Source organism: Schistosoma mansoni, chromosome 2 (assembly GCF_000237925.1).
Source record: "Schistosoma mansoni strain Puerto Rico chromosome 2, complete genome".
Classification (NCBI taxonomy): domain Eukaryota; kingdom Metazoa; phylum Platyhelminthes; class Trematoda; order Strigeidida; family Schistosomatidae; genus Schistosoma; species Schistosoma mansoni.
This window is the reverse complement of record NC_031496.1, coordinates 3,573,728-3,591,513: the sequence shown is the minus strand read 5'-3', so window position 1 is coordinate 3,591,513 and position 17,786 is coordinate 3,573,728. Positions and strand designations below refer to the sequence as shown.

At 36.8% G+C, this 17,786-nt stretch overlaps 1 protein-coding gene across 1 annotated transcript; it reads right to left on the bottom strand.

Annotated features, from left to right (window-relative positions):
• Window positions 1-374: 374 nt before the first annotated feature.
• On the bottom strand, window positions 375-16,298 carry Smp_021980 (hypothetical protein; the record flags this gene model as incomplete). The annotated part of the gene is made up of 7 exons (XM_018795363.1): window positions 375-581; window positions 3,439-3,824; window positions 6,823-7,202; window positions 7,713-7,843; window positions 9,897-10,221; window positions 13,862-14,122; window positions 15,715-16,298. 7 exons carry the CDS (start codon window positions 16,296-16,298, stop codon window positions 375-377), a joined length of 2,274 nt encoding a protein of 757 aa, XP_018649684.1.
• Window positions 16,299-17,786: the final 1,488 nt, after the last annotated feature.

Genomic DNA, 17,786 nt, shown 5'->3' with positions numbered 1-17,786 from the left:
GGTATGAATCATTATATTTCAAACATACTGGGTCTATATACCAAACAAACTAACCACATCGTACCATAAAATAGAAAATAACATTTGTACAAAATTTAGCCAAATGTGGCTGTGAATAGGGGGACAGTAATTAATAGACTGGGGATAACTCAGGAATGGTAAATCGTATAATAATAGTCTGTGGGTCAAAATGAAGCTCACAATGAAAGGAACATGAATATGAATAGTTAAGTTACTTAACCATCATATAATAGGAAATATACCCATAGTACTGGTCCATTAAATGGATCTCAAAAGGTACCATTCTATTCGGGATATAACAGTATTGTGGGATTACACAGAAAATGTAATGACATTGACAAAAAGGAATATACTTATACACATTTATGTATATTGAAATGACTTTTTAAGATTTTACAAATTCTATTATGTAAACAATATACAACCAAAAAACGAATCAATGGAAGACATACAGCTGATATAAGTAGACTTAACATTGAAAATAATAAATGTGGTGCAAATATTTTCCATACCATTAAATGACGACGTAATAAACCAGTGCTTAACATACAACCTAAGGTCTATAATATATAAGAAGAAAAAAAAGCTTAAAGGTGTTAATATCATTTGTAATTTTGATATCATATACAATCAAACAATTATAAGCAAAGATGGATAGTGGAATCCAGTTAGACGCTAGTTTCGTCCTACTTGGCATTCATCAGTTGGATGTGCCTGCATCTCGGAGTTGATGTTCACTGTGGGACTTGAATCCTGTACCGTTCGCAGCGTGACTATAACTTATGGAGGAGCTACTCAGAAGCATTTGAGGGATTTCAAGGTCACAGCTCCAATTTCAGTACCTGATGCATATGTACAATCGGTTCACAAAGGATTTTAGAGAAAACGTGACAATTAAGCGGTTACAACAAATGAGACTACTAAGATGTTCCTGTATTTGTAATTGTGGTAATTAGATGATTTGTAGACCTTGTGCAGACTACCGTGATGTTGTCCTTCGATGTAATATATGTTGAAGGAAGACGTTTACTAGAATAGAAACCCTTATCGCTCGATCCAGATTGAGACTAAGGCATATTATAATAATTGCCGCGAACTGTATAATAAAAGCACCAGTAACATTGGCTGCAATAATCGCAGATGTTACTGAAGCTTCGACTATTCCGTGGTATAAGTATTGCAGGGACATATCCATAATAAAAATGATAAACTTACACAACCGCGGTACACACAAACAATAATGAAGATATGTGGTCGGGGCTGAGAGGGATTTTGTGACCTTATCATGGCTCCAGGGACTAACTATTATGGAGCCATATGGATGAGTTCGTCTACCTTATGCATTACGAATTTAGAACTTTTGAACTTTTTTCTAGCATTGACAAATTTTTGGACCATATTTTGTATAATATATTTTTACTCTATGCTGACTGTTTACTGATTGGCTAATATTTCCCAAGGTCACTTAAGGTTCGTTCAAAGGTCGTCCATAAACTATAGTCTCGCCCCGTTCGCTTCAAACGTCATCGCGTTATCCAGTTAGCTACTGAGTCCTGACAACCATATACTTGTGCAATGGGATAAAGATTTAAATTCACTTAGTGTTGTCTACTGCATCTGATTACTTATAAATCTACTGAGTAACTTATATTCAAAACATGAAAATTTCGATAAGTGTTTGATAAATTTGTTAGTAAAGTAATGCTACTCTATTTTATTTAGACTATTGCATGTGAAAGTATCTATGAATGAGATTGTACAGGATTAATACATAAGTTCACTTTCAACTATCTGATATGAATATTGCAGATATTATTTCTTCCTACTTGGCACACGTCAGCTGGATGTACCTGCATCTCAGGGTTGATGTTCACTCTAGGACTCGAACCTAATACTGTTCGCTTCAAACGCCATCGCGTTATCCACTTAGCCAATGAGTCCTGATAACTATCTGCTTGTGCAATGCGGTGAAGTTTTAAATTCACTTAGTATTGTTTGTTCGAATCTTCCCATTGATGTTTAGGACTAGAATTAATCAGCCTCTTATCGGCATATGTACATACTGTGCCTCGATATAACCTTAATTCACAAGCATTATAAGCACAGATGGATAGTTCAAGGATTAACATTTTCAGTCTCGTGCTACTTGTCACATACAGGTTATTTTCTCTATGAAATCAAAACCAACGGTATTCGCCATAGTAACACTAAATTTTCTTTGTTAAACGAAGCAGTTATTAAATTGAATACAGTGAATATCATTGGTTGATATCTGGTCGAGACTATAATTCATGGACAAACGAATCAAATTTAGGGTTAACAGGTCTTGGATTTTGGATCGAAATTCATTCATCCATTTGACCAAATACCGTTTTAGTATTTTAGCTTATGTCAGTTCGTGATGGAAAACTATAAATCTAATTCCTCGTCCTTGTGACTGTTAGGCCAAATTAACCGAACCAAGTTCCGACCAAAGTTTTTTACTGCAAAGATCCAATAGTTCAAACCAAAGTTGAGAAATGTTGGATCTTCGCAGTAACGAACTTTAGTCGGAACTTGGTTCGGTTAATTTGGCCTAACAGTGACAAGGACGAGGAAAATGAAGTACAACGCCGACAGTTCTGGAGAAACAGATTATTCAAGCGCTGAAAACATTGTTCTCTCAGTCTCTAAGGTGAACTCGCCTACTTCTTTAAATCTTGCTTTTGATAATGTGAAACAAAACCTCAAAGATATTTGTCCTTCAGTTGACCCCTATGTAAATACTAAACGTAGGGTAATTGACGAAGAAGCAATTCGTAGAGGGTTAAAAGTAGTAAGCATTGAGTTAGAAACTAAGCAGCTTGAGCTTCGTAAACGACTGATACGTCAGATACGTTCTAACAAGGTGAGAAGTGTCGGATGTCTGAGCTATCTGTGTCTCGACCCCACAATAGGACGTCTGAAGTCGTTATTGGCCACCAACATACCAGAGAAGGCACGAGCAGAGATGTTGAAATTAAAACAGGCGTAGAAAATGTTAAGTCACGATATTTTATTCGACGGCTACAATATTATATTAGTTTCGGAGTTTTAAAATGTGTCTGGGAGAATCATGTTAAGCGAGTATATTCTACTGAAGATGTAGGTAACGTCATTAAAGCTCCTCAAGTATTCTTATCAAATGTACTTACAACACGCATACTAGATGCTGAATCATGTCAACTTCTTGGTCTTTCCCTGAACCCCTTGCTAGGAATTTTCAACTAACATGAAAGTTACATTCATGAGTAAGCTCCATTACTGATAGATATTTTAGTCTTGTTTTGACTCATCAAAAAGCCTAGATATGTCATATTACTGAAAATATACTCCTACTAGTTACATAAATAAAACCACATGAAATTAGATCATCAAAAGTACTAGCCAATAACTTACCAACACACTTTTACTAATAATAAATCTCCAAATGAATAAATCCAAAGCATCAACAAATCTGTAAAAACTAGTGTTTCGGCTTTTGTTAGAATGCGAATGGATCACCGTCCCATGAACATACTGAAGGCGTGAAGACAAAATAATAATTGTTGGTAAACTGAAAGCAATTATTATAGGACCTGAATATAAATGCAAAAGAACAGTCAATCCTGGTAACCATCGTGTATTATGATCACCTTCATATGCAGCATAAGCAGCATCCCATGGAATTCCAGATAATGTTGGTTGATGACCAGTTATAAAAAAAGATAAGTTATCTAATAAGCAAAGAAATATTGCCAGAATCCATGAGATACACTTCTGAGGTACATGAAGCAGTAGTGAATCTAAAGAAATTACAAAAAGAATGGATTAGTTGGGAGGATACTAAGTCTGTTACTTATGTTAAAAAGGAACTTAACGAGATTTTATGATTTCTAAGAAGGTGATTTTTTTAGTATTTAATAATGAGTAAAAAATAAGTGGGGAAACATTAGAAGTTGTATTCGTAGGGTTATCAGGAAAGATTCACAGTTTCTGTAAACTACATTAAAATTTGATTTCTGAAAAGAAAAACAGCTGATGTTACTTATCTCAATGGAATGGACTCTCACATGACCACGTGTACATAGCCTCCGCCAGGGAAGTTCTACTCACTGCATTCTCGTGGCATTACTGTTGTTTACGAAATTGAGAGGACGAAAACCAAATGTCCGGCGCTTTAATCGGGTTGGTGGACATGTAGGGTCCACCTAAAGAAGTTGGGAAACCCTGTCTCCAAACCAATGATCAACATGGACTCCATGATCCTGAAGGAACAAAGGACGTATGAACCAATCGTTGGTGACCGGCTACCATGGGACTGTATCTCCTGACGTTGCTCTACTGCTTTGTGGACTAGACCTTCAGATCATAGGCTTCGGGTGTGGCCCTCTAAGAAAACCACCTGCTTCAGTTTGGACACCTGGGCAGTATCACAGCCCTCACACAAATCGAATGAGATTTGTGTGGCGCATATATATCTGGTACGCTTTTGTACCAATATTTGTGTTTAAATAAATAATAATAAATATATATTTGAACAAACTATAATACTAAACTCACTTTTATTACATTTATCCATATGATTACATTTTATAGCAGTCACATGTATACGCAATTGAATGAATATAATAATGAAAACCAACCAAATGATATGGAATTCATTTAAGAAGACAAGTAGAGAAAGGAATGGTAAGACCATGAAACAGGTCATTGTCCACAAAGTATACAAATAAACAATAGTTCTTTGAGTAGACTGACTACAATCATTTGACTGGATACATTTTATAAAATTTATCTCTTCAATAAGATGAAATGGGGATTTCACGAGTTGAAAAAATATGTAGAATATAGTTATCAACAGAATACGAGCAACCCAAATTCGAACTGTATGCCTAGACAAACAAAATGGATCACTTAAGATTTAATATACTTAGCGATTATCAAATGATTTTTACTTAATAAAAGTTATCCGGAAACAACAAATAACATTCTTAGTAACGAAAAAAGTACTCATTTAGCCGGATGATAAAACGTTGATGCTAGACTAGGATAGATAGGAATTAAGTATTTAAAAAGCTGAATAATAAACAGTCGGGATATCGCCATCAATGGGAAACAAGGTTTCACATGTACCCACGCTAATTAATGAAACTAATATGCAAAAGGATTTATGGTTTGGGAGATTTCGATTCGCTTTCATTACCGCCTTATTTAGAAACGGTACAACTGAGCTATCTTATCGAAAATGAACCAAATTTAGCGAAACAATTTCACTCCCAAATTAGAAATAGTGATTATAGTTTCAGAAGTTTGTTTTCATAACCTGACGGTATAACTAGAACACGAATTACCTAAATATTACCAGTTATTATTAGATGCTTTCCTGCAAACTGAGATGTGACAAACAAGTCAGCCGGTCTAACAACAGCTAATTCCCTAGAATAAATGTTTCAAGCCGAAAACAAAAGGAGGAAAGAGAGATGTGTGAAACTAAGTTCACAAAACGCTCAAGATCATATGATTATGTGGGATTCTGTTTTTAACTTAATATAATCGAAGAAACCAAATAGCAAGTATGCTGTTTAATATTAGGAACCGCTAGAATAAGACTACACAATAATCTTGTGTAACTATAGCACAATGACAAATGACAGTAACGAGATCCAGAAGAATGGCTTATAAGCATACTTCTTTTACAAGACTGGATGTAGTCATTTTGTCAACAAACAAAAATCAGTCAGCCAGTCACAACGTAGAACTTCGTACGTACGTACATCAGTTCGAGTTGCCATACCACATTTGCACAGAGATGAGGTTGTCGATTCAAATCCCATAGTGGTAGAAGGAGTGAGAGTATAAGCAGTAATCCGAAAGATTAGGGTTTGAAGATGTTATTGAAGGAGTATAATCCAGTGAAATAAATTTGGAAAGAGAAAAAGGATACGGACATGAAGAATTCAGAAGATTAGAATTTGGTAGAACACAAAGAGTGTATGCACCTTCGCCATTGCAAACGATTTTGAGCCATGTCATTCAAGGTCTCTAACCATCGGTTGCTATCATCTCGCGAATCCCAACCAGGTAGTCTACACCTACCAACACGGCCCAGTCCACTTGTCAGTGACTTCATGGATTTATGCCATGTTTTGGTCTGGCCGCCCCTAGCTTTCTTCCAACCTGCTCCTACACCAAGAAACATTGCACGTCGGGGCAGTCGGTGGTTAGGCATACGTAACACATGTCCCAGCCATCTCAACTGATGAAGTTTCACTACTTTATCAATCGATTTACAATCCTTACCTAGTACCCATTTCCTAACAGCTGCATTACTTACTCAGTGGTCCCAGGATATACGAACAATGCTTCGAAGACACCTATGATCGAATACTAGTAGCATATGAATATCCTCTACTCTTATGGGCTATGTTTCACTGCCATAAAGTAGGACGGAACGAACTGTTGCGCAGTAAACCCGTCCTTTGGTTGCTAGACGGATATCTCGCCTACGCCATAAATGACATAAGTCGGGAAAAGCTAAACGAACCTTATGTATCCGTGCTCAGATTTCGTCACACACACATACACACACACCAGATCACAAGGACTGATATGAGACTCTCAAGATAAGTGAAGCGATCAACACACGCACAAATAATTTGAAAAACAACAAATAAGAAAAACTACAAGGTTATCTCATCCACTCTAAAGAAAAACCAACTTACAATTTATCTTTTGGAATAAATCTAATCCAATTAGTTGATTCCGCAGAATCCATCATCCATAACAATGACAATAAACTACCGATTAATATAAATAAACTTAATTTCTTCCAATTAGCTTTATTTGACTGATTCAAACTCATAGATATATTTTGATATTCAGACAATAGTCGCCAATATAAACGAAGATATATTATCAACATTAGAATAGCAAACATTACACGTATTCCACCAATTGGATAAAATTCATGAATAGGATTTAATCTATTCAAAGATTTTGTCAACCATGGATCAAGAATAGATCGACATAAAGAGCTATTACTTAATTCTTCACGACAAATTAAAAATTGTCGAATAAATAAACGAAACAATAACATAATACTTAGATAAAGTAAAGTCATAAATGGAAGACAAGGCAAAGATGAACATATTCGTAAGAACTTCAATCCAATAGGATTCAAACTATACAAAGAAGTCATAACAATAGAATCCATATGAATGAATGAATCAATGAAAAACACAACAATCAAACTTTGAATTAGATAAAGAGTTACATGGAATTCATAAATAATCATACTATTTGATAAATAACTTGAAGAAAGTAGGAATAATAACAAGAAACCAATAAAATTATCATTGAATCTATTCAAAAGATCTGAGAAGATCAACTTTGAAGAGTGATGATATGTCAATATAAGATATAGTAATGAGATGAATAATAATACAAAAATAAAAAATAAAAAAATATTTGAATAGTATCCAAGTAAACATATAAAAGATAAGATACAAGTAAACAATAAAAATAGGATACTGATATGTATATCACGGGTACTGTATACCTTTTCAATGGATAGTAAAAGAGTAATCAAACTGAAGGTTGTTAAAAATAGACCAAAGAATATACGTAAATCATTGAATTGAGTCCAATGAATGCGAAATATGGATTGTAGTTCTCTGAGAATAGTTACTAACTGAATATCATTCAGTTGTTCTATCCAATCATAAGTTGAACTTAACATAATACGATCCATATAAGATATAAGTATAGGAGAAAGTGGTAATTTACTTATGTTATAATAATAATTTGCAGTATAGGTAAACATCTATAAAGGAGTATTGAAATATAAATGAAAAAAATTATTTTTTTTTGAAAAGACGAAAATATTACTCATTAAATACAACTAAAATCACAAAACATTATACAGGCCAATAAACAAATTCTATTGAGACTACGAATATTCTACCTGACCGTTGCTGCTACCTCGACGGGGTGGTCGGGCTTGCCTATCGTGATGAACCAATCAAGCTATATTAGCTGGAACAATCGTTCCTCAAGGTCCTACCATGCCAGACAGGTCGGTTGAAGAGCGGTTAGATTAAAAGCAGAGAACCCAAGGTCCGAAGGCAAAGTCGTACTGCTGGCTGTACAGTGGTGTGACGGCAGTTAGGTGTTTCCTTCAGAAAACTAGCATAACAGCGATGCTGCCTTCCCACAAGGAGGGGTGGGGTTAGAAAAGGTCGACCCTAAAAATGCACACCTCGCCTTATCCAACGGAATTCCGTCTCCGGTGGTAAGGTCTCAACAAGTACGGAGCTAACACAAAAATTACCCACAAAAAGGTCTTGTGTGACCAACCTCAAGCAGTAGTCTCTTGGGTACTGCGGTCACGCTCTCAGGTCAATAAGACCACTACTAATCTAATTTTCTTTTCAGGTACCTCTGAAAGAACCCTTCCATAGTGTGGGCAACCGGGAAGTGATAGCTGCCCTCATACCTCTAACAGAACTCAAGATCAATGTATTTCATAATTACGAAAATTCTACAATCTCCACGAAACCCAATACTGATAATAATCATTTAAACATTAAAGGCAGACTTCAAAACGAAGTGCATGAAGTTTTAGTGAAAAACTATGAATAGAGAAGATCAACCCCGTCCGTTGGGACAGTTATCAAATATAGACGAAGGAAAATGGTCGCGTAATATCGTGAACTAATAAAAAAGCCACATACACAACGCATCTGAGCATCGACAAGTTAAAGCTAAAGTATTCGCACGCCAGACCGTAGACAATGGGTTAGAATTTGTGCCAGGATTGTGGAAGTGTACAATTGACGACTCCCATATCAGGAATGAAATACGCCGTAGAATTTGGTATTCATAGAAAGTTCATCAGAAATCAAATGTTGTACACAATATAAATAGGACTAATTGACAAAGCAATCCGGATTGATTTGTTTCCTGATTGATTTCATATATCTATTTACTTGATCGTGAAGAAGCTCTTAATGAAACGTATGATAATCATAATCCCGAAATTCCTAAATTAGCAATAGAAATGAGCTTTACATTCACTTACCAAACCACCATCACCATCACTATAATAAATTTATTTCGATCCCGGAATAACAACATACTAATCAAACATCCTATTGTTGAGTTAAACGGTCTCTGTTAAGTTTCATTGGAATAAAATCAATTCATTAGAGTGGTTTCTATTCTAATGGCTTCAAAATTCCAGCTAATATACAGAGTTGTATTATATAGTTGAGATCATGAGTCAATTGAAGCTGGACCACTATGAAGAACCTGGAAGCACTGAACGGCCGTTTCGTCCTATTGTGGGACTCCTCAGCAGTGCGCATGCACGGACCCGCCTCGCGAAATTCGAACCCGGGACCTACCAGTCTCGCGCCAGAACACTTAACCGATAGACCAATGAGTCGGCATCCAACGGTGTTAATGTCTAACATCAACCAATCCACGAAATTGCGCGACCATCTTCCATTGTACTGAGGTAGGTACCTATATCTACCTGACATGGATTAGCTCGACTGGTCACGACTTCTCACTAGAATTCCAGGAATTACCTCATGGAGCCAGTCACTAGTGAGCATTGTTTTCATTCTTGTCATACAAAACATTAGTATAATAGGGTGTTAAATATGTATCACACAAAGTAAAGTAACTCTGTACTTAGTTATTTGCCACTATACGATGTCGTTATAGTTTTACTCTTCAGAGGTCTGACTGATTTCCATCGAATAAACAATTTTCCTTTAACAGCTAGAGGGACCAACAAAATATATACAACACTGATATAATAGCATCAAGTTAATAAAATCATTAGCAGTGAACCATGGATACAAAGTTACCTGTATGAAATTCAATACCATACCCTGATGAACGTTAGCACCATGTCCTAGAAGATGGTCATATAGAATGCCCAAATTCGAATAGGGTATTGGAACATTAGTTAGAAGTGATAACGTTGGGACAAGATCTATTTGACATAATCGTCTATTTGTTTGGTTCTCTGAATCATCTTTTATGATAAGTGAATCCTTATCAGCAGTAAAAACGATGAAAGCAGCTTCCAGTTCCGCATCACTATCTCCGCCATGATCACCTGATCGTGTCATTCCATGGTCGCCCAAAATAAATAGAATATCGGAAGATTGAAGTTTAGAAACAATAAGTCTAGAAAGAAATGCATATAAGTAGAGGAACAAACCTAGACAGCAATGCGACATATTTTTTTTGTTAACATTTAAGTATGGGTGCAAATCGGTGAAAACATCTAAAGATAATTCTGAAAATCAACGTGATCTTAAAGAAATGTTAAAGATTTTGATGATCTAGAAAGTAGCCTCACCTCACTTTCAATTGCTTTTAAATAGCTACCCACGAAGAATGAGTGTAGACACAGATTACTCCCAGACTTGTAGAAGTACTTTGCACTTCTATGGTGCAAAGTATGTGTCAAAATTATGGACGCTGGTGGTTAAACTGATTGAGTGTGATTGGAGTAGACTTTATACGATTGTACATTAGGACTACATAGTTTGTATAACCAAACCTGAAAAGCTTTTCCCCACGTAACAGACGCCAAGTCTATACATTATCACTACGTACATTCTTCAAGATTGTATCGACGGGAAAATTAAAGATAAATGGTGTGACGTAATAACTCTGTCTAGCCCCATTAATGATTTGCAACAATGTACAGAGTAAGCCAATATGCGCTCATTTTGTATGTGGTGACTTTGTGCAGAGCTTTCAATATGCTAATAGACTTTTCAGGTGCATTTAGAGAATAGACATATTCAGAGAATTGAAGGCAACCACAATGTTAAGAAACAAAACGACTGTTGGCTTGTGATATTGTTCAAAGATTTGTCGGAGAGGTAGAGACATGGGGCTAATACATTCAAAATCTCGATGAAACCAAGTCAATTTCTCATGAGTCAGTTCTTTACATTTTCCGCCCAATCTGTTTAGTATAAAAATAGCCAACATTTTTGACGCAAAATAAAAGACCAATGATTGCCATCCACATTGCACAGATTGTTTTTGAAGATGATTAATTGGTGTATCATAAACACAGATTATTTACCGATACCAGACCTCTGGTTACTAGTGACTTGATTAAGCCGTTGTTTCTAGCTCAACGGTTTGCTTTGGCTAGTAGACTTTGAAGTTCCAATCAGGATAAATCTTAATTTACTGGAAGTCGTAGGATTATATTGTCTTATTTTGTTAATAGCGTTGTTCACTATTTCTCTTGGATTTCATTGTTGATGGCATTTTAGGATGGGTTGTCAACGTAGTACCCGGAGGCGGTGTGGTTTAATGCCTGGAAAAGACGTTTCAATTTTCATTAGGAGAATTGGACTGTCTGGCTGTGCGATCGCCTAGTTGTTTTTAGCGAAATAACAATTATCACTTTAATTGATACTGTTCTTTGAAACATTAAACTGTATATTTGGAGGACACTCCACTTAGTTCGATTTGGTTAACCAGATAGAATCATAAACCAAAGTCGAGTATATTAACGTACATTTGTATACAAGATACAATTTTTGGCGGTCTTGTTGTGCGACGATGTATTTTACTCATAACTTTTAGTGAGCCTTTGGAAATAGTCAAAAATTTCATGTATCTAAATAGTGTTGTGACTGTTAGTGGTAGAGTAGTGGACGAGATGTTTTTAAGCATCGTAATGGACAGAAAAAATTTATGCCAGTCTGAATCAATTTGCCACTTTTAAGACGAAAACTTCTCTTCACTAAATCGACCCTTCATTTTTTGTGATTAGCAAAGCACTGAAAGCGTTGGTAATAGTAAAATTCATTCAGAATAGTGAATACGATTCGAAAGATTAACTACAGACAAAGAAGTAATGTCATAACTAGTTCGATTAGGCAAATAATGTGCAGTGTGGAGGCTGCCTAGATGATATTAATAAAACATGTCCAGGTTAGCGATGTCGGTATTTTCAGGTGGTACCATCAATTTGTTTATCTCTACCATACTCAAAAACATTTCCCGACCTCATTCATATTATCCTGATATTTCACGGAAAGACTTAAATTATGACCCCATTAAAGATGTCTCAGGTTAGAATATGTTCCACTGAATTTTACCATGGGTTGACTGATCACATCTGTCACACCACAAAATAGTAATCACACAACTACCCAGGTACATGAACTCTCGACTACTTCCAATGGGTCAGAATTATTTATTCATTTATTTGAACACATAAACACTAGTACAAGGGGGCATCAAATACACAAGTGCCACACAATAACAATGAGGCCATTAGCAGTAATCATTGATTTATGTGAGGATTGTGATACTGCTCAGGTGCCCAAACCGAAGTAGGTGGTTTTCTTAGGCGGCCACACCCGGGGCCTTTGACCTGAAGGTCTAATCCACAAGGCAGTGAAGCAACGTTAGGAGACAGTCCCATGACCAACAATAGGTTCACACGCCATCTGTTCCTTCAGGATCATGTAGCCCATGAGCACCACTGATTTGGAATCAGGGTTTTCTAATTCCTCTAGGTGGATCCTCCGCGTCCACCAACACGGTTAAAGCACCGGATATTCGCTTTTCGTTCTCTCAATTTCGTAAACAACACCCCGCCACGAAAAGGCCTTCCAGGTAACAGATATACATAGCCATTAACACACTCTCTTCAGAGCTGTTTCTAGAATGTCATCAGTTGGAAAGATGAAGAATAGTAAGATTAAGAAGTTCTGTCTAAACTCACTACTTGGTTAGAACAATTTATTTATATTTTATTTAAACACATAAATATTGGTACAAAAAAGCACCAGATAAATATGCGCCTCACAAATCTCATTCGATTTGTGTGAGGGCTGTGATACTGCCACGTGCCCAGACTGAAGCAGGTGGTTTTCTTAGGGGGCCACACCCCGAGCCTTTGGCCTAAAGGTCTGATCCACAAGGCAGTGGAGCATCGTAAGGAGATGCAGTCACATGGTAGCCGGTGACCAACAGTTGGTTCATTCGCCATTCGTTCCATCAGGATACTGGAGCCCATGTGCACTATTGGTTTGGAATCAGGGTTTTCCAACTCCCCTAGGTGGATCCTCCACATCCACCAACCCGGTTAAAGCGCCGGACATTCGCTTTTCGTCCTCTCACTTTTGTGAACAACACCCCCGCCACGAGAAGGTAGTGAGTAGGACTTCCCTGGCAGAGGCTATATATTCGCGTGGCCATGTGAGAGCATTTGGAGAGGGAGAGTGGACTCTCCCCACTCTCGGCCGTACCAGGGCATTTAGGGGCGGTTGGAACAATGGAGAGAGGTGATTGTATTCCCTCACTCTTCTTGAAGTATTTGTGTAAAAATCCTTTCAGATGTTAATTATCTTTGCATGTAAACCCACGATAACATAATCCTATCCAATGAATCAAAGATGGCCTTGATACTAAACAACACAATGACTGTTGTTCTGGAATAGGTGTGGGAGTGTTTTAGAGTTTGGCTGAAGATGAAGCACTAGAGAGAAAATTTATTGCCTCGATAATTCTCACACAGGCCAACACACCAAGATGGAAGTTATAAAGAAACACCACTTCCTATGCCAGCTTCTCCTCACTTTGATGGGACCATCCCTCTCACCAAACAGCATACAAACGAATGCTAATGGAGATCCATTTCACTAGTACTGCCTTTGCTCTGGAGTTTAGTGCGACACCAACCCCAGTAAAGTATGCAAACCTGCACATGGTAAATAAGTTACACTATATTAAACGATAATTATTAACCCATGAGAATATATGATAATCAAAATCTTCAACTGACTCTATAAAGCTGTTTAGTTCATTTAGCTTTCGCATCATCTCTGGATGTGCAGGTCCATATGTATGACCACAGTGATCTATCCCCAGCATATGTCCAATAAGAATATCCCAATGAGTTTGTGGTGTTTTATTGTCAACAACTTCATTATTCCAATCCAATGAGGTACTGTTAAGGGCATGCAGAAAGTAATTTTCAACACCTCGGTCAACTGTATCCAAATCCTTCACATTGAACGATGAATAAGCTTTGTAATGACTGAAACTGTGAGTTGAAACAAAAAGTTAAGAGAATACATTGACGGAAATATATGTGCACAAGAAAATCAATGTATATATCAACAGTGAGTCACAACAATAGTATAATCTGCATGTATTCACAGATAGGTCAATAAGTCAGTGTTATGAATACGTAATGATATTGCGCTGAGAGTGAACATGCTTTAACCACTCTATGTCAAGTACTTTTTACTATAATTAACAAAATAGGCAACTGTAAATAATTGAATAATTATATCATACTACTGATCTAACATAAGTGGGCACTAATATGCACTCAAAATACTATAAACCGCTTATGAAAATCACAAAACGATCGAAAACCATCACTATGACATGCGAATCCTCCGAATGCAACTACGTAGAGGCTTTTACCTACTGTTCATGAGACATGAGATAACAGATAAATACTCATGCCATGGTGAGACAGTTTAGCAAAGCTACCAAGTTTCAAAAATGACACTAGCTAATCTCTTCCAACTAATGTCCCAATACCCTATTCGAATTTGGGCATTCTATATGACCATCTTCTAGGACATGGTGCTAACGTTCATCAGGGTATGGTATTGAATTTCATACAGGTAACTTTGTATCCATGGTTCACTGCTAATGATTTTATTAACTTAATGCTATTATATCAGTGTTGTATATATTTTGTTGGTCCCTCTAGCTGTTAAAGGAAAATTGTTTATTCGATGGAAATCAGTCAGACCTCTGAAGAGTAAAACTATAACGACATCGTATAGTGGCAAATAACTAAGTACAGAGTTACTTTACTTTATGTGATACCACGACGCGCTATGCTGACTAGTGTAGGGGATAGTTGGAAGAGAGTTAGGGGCGGCCAAACCAAAACATGGCATCAGTGCTTGAAGTCACTAACTTCTAGTCTGAGCCATGTTGGTAGATGCAGACCACTTGGTTGAGGTCCGCGTGACTATCCTAACCAATGGTTGGAGACTCTGGGTGACATGGCTCAAAGTCGATCACAATGGGGTAGGAGTATACACCCTTAAACCTTGAGATTAAAATTGCTTCATAACCTACTTCCTTCCTATACTATATCCTTATATACAACCTATCTTTTATATACTACCACCACTAAATTAACTATTTCTATGAATCCAGTGTTCATCTTGTTGTGCTAACGAGATATGGCAACTTGGACCGATGCATATGTGTGCCTGGCCCTACGTTGTAGCTGACTGACTGACTATTTAACACCCCATTATACTAATCGCTTTGCATGACAAGAATGAAAACAATGCCAATTAATACAACGCTGTATATTAGCTGGAATTTTGAAGCCATTAGAATAGAAACCACTCTAATGAATTGATTTAATTCCAATGAAACTTAACAGAGACCGTTTAACTCAACAATAGGATGTTTGATTAGTATGTTGGTATTCCGGGATCGAAATAAATTTATTATAGTGATGGTGATGGTGGTTTGGTAAGTGAATGTAAAGCTCACTTCTATTGCTAATTTAGGAATTTCGGGATTATGATTATCATACGTTTTATTAAGAGCTTCTTCACGATCAAATAAATAATTATATGACATCAATCGACATACCAATCAGGAAATAGATCAATCCAGGTTTCATCGCCAACAAATCGAATTTGTTTTCCAGCCTTATTCCATTGTTTTAGTAAATTATCTTCCAGTACTTTATTTCCGCCGAAATTTGAACCTGCATCTATAAATGTTGGCATACTACCTGTCATTAAAGCTTTTAAACGTTGTAACGTGGTTGTCGGTGGGTCTGCGATAAACTTTCCAATATATGCTGCTTTAGATAAGCTGTTAAGTTGTGGACGAGATTGATTTTGTGAATGTGGTGAAATATGATCAGGTAGGAATTGGTTGTTTTCATTATTGTTTTGTATAAGTGCATAACCTAATGCATCAACAAGTAAAAGGATAATTCGACCATTTCTAGCAACAGTCAAAGGATTCTTCAATGATAATTTCAGTTTTTCATTTGTCTCATTGTAGAGCTCAGTTCGATTCAATAGAAAACCATGTAGGAATAGACCGATACCAAGAAACGCAATAATGATTGACAATAACTTTGATAAAATTGATATCTCATAGTCACGATTTTTATTTATGTACTTAGCGAGACTTCTACTGCATCTTTTGATCATATATTCCATTTCTTGAGATCAATATAGCTAGAGAACAGAAGGAAACAGTAGGGACTGTGTCTTTGGATAATGTAAGAGTAAGGGGATGGAAGGATGGAATTGAGAATTCATGTTATGTTCGATAAAAAAAATAAGAAAGAGTTAGGAAGATACATTTATACAAGAGAAAAAATTTAGGCAGTTTATCTTGATATCCTTGATATTGATTATTAAAGTCCCTACATTTCTTAAGACACAATCATCCGCTTTTTTCATCTTTTTGTGTGAATAAGAGCTCTGTAGCACTTTATTTATTTATTTAAACACATGAATATTAGTACAAAAAAGCACCAGATAAATATTCGCCACACAAATCTCATTTGATTTGTGTGAGGGTTGTGATACTGCCCACGTGCCCAAACCGAAGCAGGTGGTTTTCTTAATGGGCCACACCCGGAGCCTATGACCTAAAGGTCTGATCCACAAGGCAGTGGAGCATCTTAAGGAGATGCAGTCACATGAAAGCCGGTGACTGACGATTGATTCATACGAAATTTGTTCCTTCAGGATACTGGAGCCCATGTGCACCATTGGTTTGTAATCAGGGTTTTCCGACCCCCCTAGGTGGACCCTCCGTGTCCATCAACCTGGTTAAAGTGCCGAACATTCGCTTTTCGTCCTCTGAATTTTGTAAACAACAGTAGTGCCACGAGAAGGCAGTGAGTAGGACTTGTGTGGCAGAGGCTATATACGCGTAGCCATGTGAGAACATTTCGAGAGAGAGAGAGAGAGCGAACTCTTCCCACTCTCGGCCGTACCAGGGCATTTGGGGGCCTTTAATAATTAACTCTGCTTTAAGTGAACCTTGGCTATCAGTTTAACTAACGAGTAGCCACTTCACTTTATATATTTGATGAATACTGAGGGAATAACCATAAACCAAGAGTATCCTATCACATGGGGCGGACGGTTTTGGAATTTACTGAGGTATTCATAATTTTCAAATGCTGTCTCTTTAGCTGTATTTGTTGTTGCAACAAAAATTAGTTCCTTTGAGATGGACCTATCAATTGCAGTAAGTGTTAAGAACCATCAACACTAGGAATACTCAGTATTGTCAAATCGAATCTAATTAAGATTTATAGAATTTTAGCATAATATATACCACAGACCAAAGCTAATTTCAAACTACCACCATGCAGCTCACCATCTACCGCAGATATTGTAGACGTAAGTAACAATTAAATACATTGGAATAAATACCTGCAAATGAACTTCGAGTGTCAACATCTGGAGCATCAGCTTTTTGATCGAATCAGCACCAACGCAAAAACGACCTGGAACAATTATTCGAAAGTGAAATGAATAAATAAGTTCAGGACAATAGAAATGAATGTGACTTTAAACACACACCAAGATTTTACAAAAGTAACCTCTAGGGAGAAGAGAACTATTTTCACTAATTCTCCAGGTAGTTTTCGCTATGAAAAAACTCGTGTCGAGATTATTTTGATTGTA